Raw genomic sequence first — 6,824 nt, 5'->3', positions numbered from 1 at the left:
ATGGGCAGTGCCTGGTCCTGCCACTGATACTGCTGCACTGTGAAGCTCATGCACAGAAGAAGAGCTTTCACCATCATCTCCCCATTCAAGGCCCTTCCATAGTTTCTCTTCCCTTCCAAGGCGGGTGTTAAAAAACAATAGGATAACGAGACTACACTTACTCTTTTGTGGACATCCACTTCAGTTTGTGAATTCCATGGCAAGCTAGCTCACCTGCGGTACAGCACAAACACACACAGACACACACGCGCACACACACACACACACACAGCAACTTTCCTCCACTGTCAAGTGCTCAAGCATGTACACCACGCTCCTACACACGCACACACATACATGCCCAGCTTTCAACACTTCAATAATCCCCTTCTACAGTGCATTTCAAAATTATAGACCTCTATTTTCGCGTTCTCAGTGGCGTTGAGAACAATAACCGTTGGTGAACTCTGCACTCCGCCTAATTTAGCAAATTAGTGAAATAAATTGAGGATATTTTGCACCTTTCCTCTTCACAGCTGCGAAGTGAAAAAAACTGGACGGATACAAGGCTGATCATTTCTTTTGATATCATTCTTTGGCAGTGTCAATTGACACTGAAACCGGCTAGTCGAAAGTATTTAATCTGTGCCTTGTTACTGTGTCGGTGGGTTCGCATGCTTGCTTCGATTATTGATACTTTTGAAATGCACTGTAATTACACTATTTGAAACTCAGGTATTGAGCCAATAATAAAAGTAGAAAGGAAAAGGACATATGGAAACGAGTTAAGAGTAACTCTCCACCACTGTAACTAGATACTATATTATACAGTCAGAAAGTGCAACAACTAGGCACAAAACTGACAGAGTACTGAGACATTCGACGTCCTGACACCTAGCTTCAACACATCTCCGTAGCGCTAACCGACAGCCTTCCAACTTGGAAGGTTCAAGGTTATGGAAAGACCACAGAGGGGAAGGCAAGCGCAACGAAAACGAGCACAAGCTACAGTCCCAACGAAACAAAGAATGTCGATTGTCACTGGACGATGACAAGACCAGTAGGACGTCGAATGTCTCAGTACTCTGTCAGTTTTGTGCCTAGTTGTTGCACTTTCTGACTGTATAATATAGTATCTAGTTACAGTGGTGGAGAGTTACTCTTAACTCGTTTCCATATGTCCTTTTCTTTTCTACAATTACACTATTGTCTTTCTATTTCTACTTCTTTATAGTTCTTCAGGTGGTTGGTTTTCACCACCTCCCCTTTGACTGGCAGCTACATGCTATTCATCCTGGGCTACGTGTGTAGAAAAGAGACAGACTGCTAGCAATGTGAAGTAAACATGTGACTAACCAGTGTGGACCGCATGGGGACGAGTCATGCGCATCAGCTTGCCATCCTTGCTGTTCCACGTGGCCAGGGAGCCGTTGCGTAGTCCGGTCATGAAGCTCTTGCCGTCGCTGCTCCAGTCGGCACCGCGCACAGCCTGTGTGTGCATCAGAGAAAAGTACTACTGGTCAGATCAGTTGCAATACACACGGCATACACCTACACATATCATATATGCATGTATGAATGCAAACTGCACAACACACACACACACACACACACACACACACGCGCGCACGCATACACTCACCTCCTTTGTTGGACACCGGTAGACAGGTGATTGACGACGCAAGTCCCACAGAACTAACAGGTGGTCATACACTATCAGAATCTGGCAACATCAAAAGAGAGAGAGAGAGAGAGAGAGAGAGAGAGAGAGAGAGAGAGAGAGAGAGAGAGAGAGAGAGAGAGAGAGAGAGAGAGAGAGAGAGAGAGAGAGAGAGAGAGAGAGAGAGGAGATAAGACACTGATGGGAGGAAATTTTATTCGTCAGTATCTACAATTTCGAGTCATGTTGCTGGTGTGACGAGGTCGGCCAGAGAGCGCATGTGGTCGAGTTGGGTTTGCTTTATTGAAAAATAGGCTGAAAGCTGCTGCTTACCGACTTAACACACTGATACAGAAAAACAATAACAAAAAATAACAAACTACATTTGCGCATGTTAACACATACACACAGACAGACCTTTCCACAGTCTGTGGGATGTTCAAGAATCGCATTGACAGCACCAGGTCGTGCACGCTGCGACCTGAACAAAAAAGAAGAAGGGAGCCATGGAGAAGCAAAGACCAACTTGGTTACAGTGTCCATGCACACCACACAGAACAAAAAAACTACAAGTACATTAGGCCGAGTAAAAAAAATTACTAGATGATCGTCCTTTTTTTTGGAAAAATCGGGGAGGGCGGGAGGATTATATTTTTATTTTTTTACTTTTTACCCTCTCATGCACACAGTGTACACAACAACATCAAGGTTTTTTTTCTCTTTTTTTCTTTTTTTTTCTTTTTTTCTTTTTCTTTCTTCAGCAGATCGATACTGACGTTGTGATATACTAGTAGTATGTGGTCCATATAGTAAAACTCACGATTTAAAAAATAAAATATTTCTTGGGGCGCTGACAAAAACTGGGGCGGACGGGGACGATCATCTAGCTTTTTTTTTTACTTGGCCTTACGTGCTCATGTTTGTCCCTCACACAGCTGATGTCACTACCTTTGGTATGCATTTCTTGTAGTAAGGCCACACCAAGTTATTTCATTGTTTCTCGTCACCTGAAAATCTCAAAAGGAACGCGGGCGGGCGGAAAAAAAACAAAATAGGGTTTGAAAAACAAAAACTGCTATTTACACTACAAAGGCCCAATTTATGACCTAAAATCAGACTATACACCACGCGTGATGAACTGATAAAGAACTCAAGGAATCACGGCAACTTCACAGTGCTTGTAGTCCGCAATGCCGCAAGTTTACCGATGCCCGGAACACTGTCAGTCCAAAACGGTGCACTGTCATGCACTGTCTTGACTTGTACCGGAACTGTGTGTAGCAAAGAAGACGACCAGGTCGTGTGGTGGTGTGGTACTTGAACTACCGGTATGCGTACATACACGGTGCAAAAGTCGTCCTTCGGTTCGTGCACTAGCACTGCACTCCAGATTTGACGCCGCGCGTACTTTTACAACGCCTTTTTATGCGTGTTTACCGGGACGCGAGATTTTTTTTTTTGGTCCAATCCTCAAGAAAGGTACGCGCGCGGTGACGAGAAACAATGAAAAAACTTGGTGTGGCCTAACTACGAAAAAACTTGCACATACGGTAAGGGAAGCCCATTATCACACGGGAAGCACACTTGGAAAATCGAATTGCTATGACAACTCCAAAGGAAATGGTGAGGCTGACAGCACCCATTGTATGGGGATATTTTAAAAACTAATCTCTTCTAAGTTGTTTCTTGAAAAGGTGATGAGGACAATTTGAACGCGCCCTAAATGACAGCATGCTACACACCACAATCAGCAAGGACTTACAGTTCAACCACTTTGTTCCAGTAGATGGTATAGCCGGACACTTGGAAGGTCTTGGCATTGACCATGAAAACATTGCCAGAGCTCAGGCCAACATAGATCCAGTCAGACTGTATGGGCGCGCATAGTGAAGTGATCCTGTACAAAACACACACACACACACACACACACACACACACACACACTTTTTAACGTTGGTTCACACTGCCTTGGTGTAGGCCTAGTGTCTGCTTAGGGTAGCAACCTTTGAGAGTGAGAGAAAGATGGAGAGATGGGGCGGAGATTAAAACAATGAAGGGGCTAGCCCCTGGTTCGAGCGGCAAAGGCAAGTTGAGTACCAATAGCGGAAGTCCATACCACTTTTTATTTTACGTTCACTGACAGCTGGCTGCCTGGATGGGCCGCACCAATGTGTAAAATAAAGTCAGACTGGAAAAAAAGTTTAAAAAACACAGCATCAGCAATCCCAGCAGCGGGCTCAACAACACACAGATACTGCAGCAACCCCAGCAGGAGGCTCAACAACACGCAGATACTGCAGCAACAGCAGCAATCCCAGCAGCGGGCTCAACAACACGCAGATACTGCAGCAACAGCAGCAATCCCAGCAGTGGGCTCGACAACACGCAGATACTGCAGCAACAGCAGCAGTCCCAGCAGCAGGCTTGACAACACGCAGATACTGCAGCAACCGCTGGTGGAGTAGTAGCATCAGCAGCAGCAATAATAGGTGCACCGCCAAGCCAACCCCACTCCCGAATCAGCACAGACGTTTACAACGGTAACAAAGGCAGTAACCTTTCTGCAGATATGCCCGCTTTCAACGCACGGTAGTTAGTCAAGCCCAGAATACAATCACGCGATCTCTGCATGGCCCGGTATTGCAACACTAGTTCTCCTAATAAGGAAGTAAGAATTAAAGTAAAAACCAGACGTACGCTCCAGCTGTCACCGACTCCTCATCGAAATGCACCGATTGGGCTACGGTGATCTCCTTGCTCTTGAGATCCCACATGTGCAGAGTGTTGTCCGATGTTGCGCTCAACAACGCACCCTGTAGAAACGGAAGAAAGAAACGAACGGATTGGCTACTACAGCTATGTCAACACATGCATGTACACAGTTTACGCACAGTTCGCTGTTCAAATAATTGTTGTGGAGAAAAGCATGGAAGTACATCAAGATTGAGCAAGATTCACGCAGACAAATGGTGAAGAGACTGACCTCATTAGGCATGAAAGCCAAATGCAGCACCTGACAGGACTCGAAATCCTTGACCTCATGCCTCACGCTGACCTCAACTGCTGGTCTGCCGAATCTGACAGCGGTACATTTGTCAAGGAGAACAGGATCAAATGGGGAGTTTTCTACCACAGCTCCAGGATACGTCTGACAATACTTCAACACTGCACTTTGCATCATGAAAACGATGTCAATTTGAAATTCTGCTGGGACAGCACCCACAGTGGAGTTGCACACTCTTGGGGGATTAGTACCCCGGAGTACGTACTTTTCCTGGACCCCATTGCAATCGGCAGACAGACATGCAAAATTGCCAACATGTTAGCAAAGGCCATAATCACTGAATCCCGCCACAAGTCTGAGTGCTGGCAGCTGGCATTGAGCAGTTCATATCACACCGTCCACGCCGCATCGCAGCAAAAATCGGCTTCCGGGACGCAGAGCTGGGCAAATGACATTAGAGAGGCTCCGCATAACGTAATTACGTTAGCAAAAAAACGTAGTCGATCTATGGAAAGTCTTTACGTACACTGCATGCGGATCTGTGTTCCGCCATACGGAGTTTTCGAATCACATAGCTGCCCTTGGTAACTCAGAAAGCGGCGGTGTACGGCCGGGTCGACCTGGGGAGTCATACATTTGTACCCCAATCCACTTACGGAGCACCTCCGTTATCAGAGCCCTACCTACGTACTCCGCATAGACAATTCTCCGTAAGTGGAGCGCAAACTCGCGAATTCACGAGTTTTTCCGCCCACTTGCATAATATATAAAAGTTGCTCAACTTTACGTGGTGCGGAACCTCTCTATCGAATGCACTGTTCACCTTACTCTGCACATAACGTACAGTCAAGTGACTTAGCTGGACACTCTAGCTCATGTACTCTTGGTGGCATGTATAGTGTTTCTGCTGGTCTGATAAGAATAGCTCTGGACAGGTCAGACATAGGTGGTCGGTGCGTGTGTACGCCATACATGTACAGCAGTCATACATACTAGCAAGAGTAAATAACCCCCCAAGAGTGTGCAACTCTGCATATGGGGTCTCCGAAGGCAAAATCTCACACGTGTACGTGTTTCAGGTACTACGTACAACGAAGGATAGCGTGCGCGCAATCCGAATAACTGACATGACCATGCCTTGGAGTTGCATAAAAGCGCCGTGAGTTTCCGTCGGGAGTGCTATTTTTATTACTCCGCTGCTCGCTAAAACTGGCTGGAAACGTACAACGGGACCACTATACCACGTGATGTGAGTTTTCGCCGCCGACGAACCCCATAGAAAGGGTATCAGGAATTGCACACTCTTGGGAGCTTATAATTATACTCTTGATACGAGTACACATTAATGTGGACGATATTATGTTACAGTGTTTGGTAACTTACTTCCAACTCAGCAAATATATTCGTGCTACACCCTTACACCACGCCTATTGCTAATATACAGCAGGAAACGCCCACACATGCGTACTGTTGCATTATATTCCACAGCGGTTTCAATAGCTTTGACTGTACTCAACAGCATTACTAGTATGCATGGCACTCCCGTACACGTACACCTAGATCTTTCTTTTATTTGCATTGAGTGGTCTTGTCACTACACTCAAGGCTCGTTTGGAATACTGTCATAGATGTCAGAAGATGAGCCTACAACAATACAGTAAATAAACACAGGTTTTATGTAAGTTGGATACATCCGAATAACACCGCTTCTGTTGCCGACAGCAATCAAACCTTGCACATGATCGACGGCCAGGGTGGTCGCCATGTGAGGAAATCCATGGCGGACGGTCTGTAAGCAGAAGGGGAAATAACTGGCTGAAACTATCCATGTGCATTGTGCCCAACAATCGTATGCTGTAATTGTTTTACCTCGGCAAGGCCAAATGCATCGCGGTTCAGATGCTCTTCGATCTCGGGCACTCCCTTCAAAGCCCTAATGGCAGCCTTCGCTCTCTTGAATATCTCCATTTCTTTGGCATAACTCAGCAACAAGACACCAAGCTCCCTTTCATATTCCCAATGATTTCGAAGGCAAAGAAAGGCTAGCTGTCAAATGGTCGATAAGATAAGGCCCGACTGGATCATGGTTAGAGCCAGGTAGATTCTACCTGTGCACTCAGCCGTGTCCACAACAGGAGTTGGGTTCTGGCAGAACTGCCAGAAGTCACTTTACACAAGCGC

The 6,824-nt window shown here is 46.0% G+C and overlaps 1 protein-coding gene across 2 annotated transcripts in view; it reads right to left on the bottom strand.

Moving 5' to 3' along the window:
* The window catches only part of LOC135805196 (syntaxin-binding protein 5-like), a 24,997-nt gene extending 18,200 nt beyond the window's left edge, over positions 1-6,797 (bottom strand). For both annotated transcript variants that reach the window (XM_065319201.1, XM_065319202.1), the window contains exons 1-9: positions 6,513-6,797; positions 6,335-6,432; positions 4,623-4,716; positions 4,337-4,452; positions 3,402-3,536; positions 2,057-2,120; positions 1,622-1,702; positions 1,336-1,468; positions 162-213 (exon numbers count right to left, since the gene is read on the bottom strand). In XM_065319201.1, the coding sequence (XP_065175273.1) occupies positions 162-213; positions 1,336-1,468; positions 1,622-1,702; positions 2,057-2,120; positions 3,402-3,536; positions 4,337-4,452; positions 4,623-4,716; positions 6,335-6,432; positions 6,513-6,611 (872 nt within the window). In that variant the 5' untranslated portion in view covers positions 6,612-6,797. The remainder of the gene's footprint in view (positions 1-161; positions 214-1,335; positions 1,469-1,621; positions 1,703-2,056; positions 2,121-3,401; positions 3,537-4,336; positions 4,453-4,622; positions 4,717-6,334; positions 6,433-6,512) is intronic.
* Positions 6,798-6,824: the final 27 nt, after the last annotated feature.

Source organism: Sycon ciliatum, chromosome 1 (assembly GCF_964019385.1).
Source record: "Sycon ciliatum chromosome 1, ocSycCili1.1, whole genome shotgun sequence".
NCBI lineage: Eukaryota > Metazoa > Porifera > Calcarea > Leucosolenida > Sycettidae > Sycon > Sycon ciliatum.
Note: the sequence above shows the minus strand (reverse complement) of the source record. Positions and strands in the feature narration are given on the sequence as shown.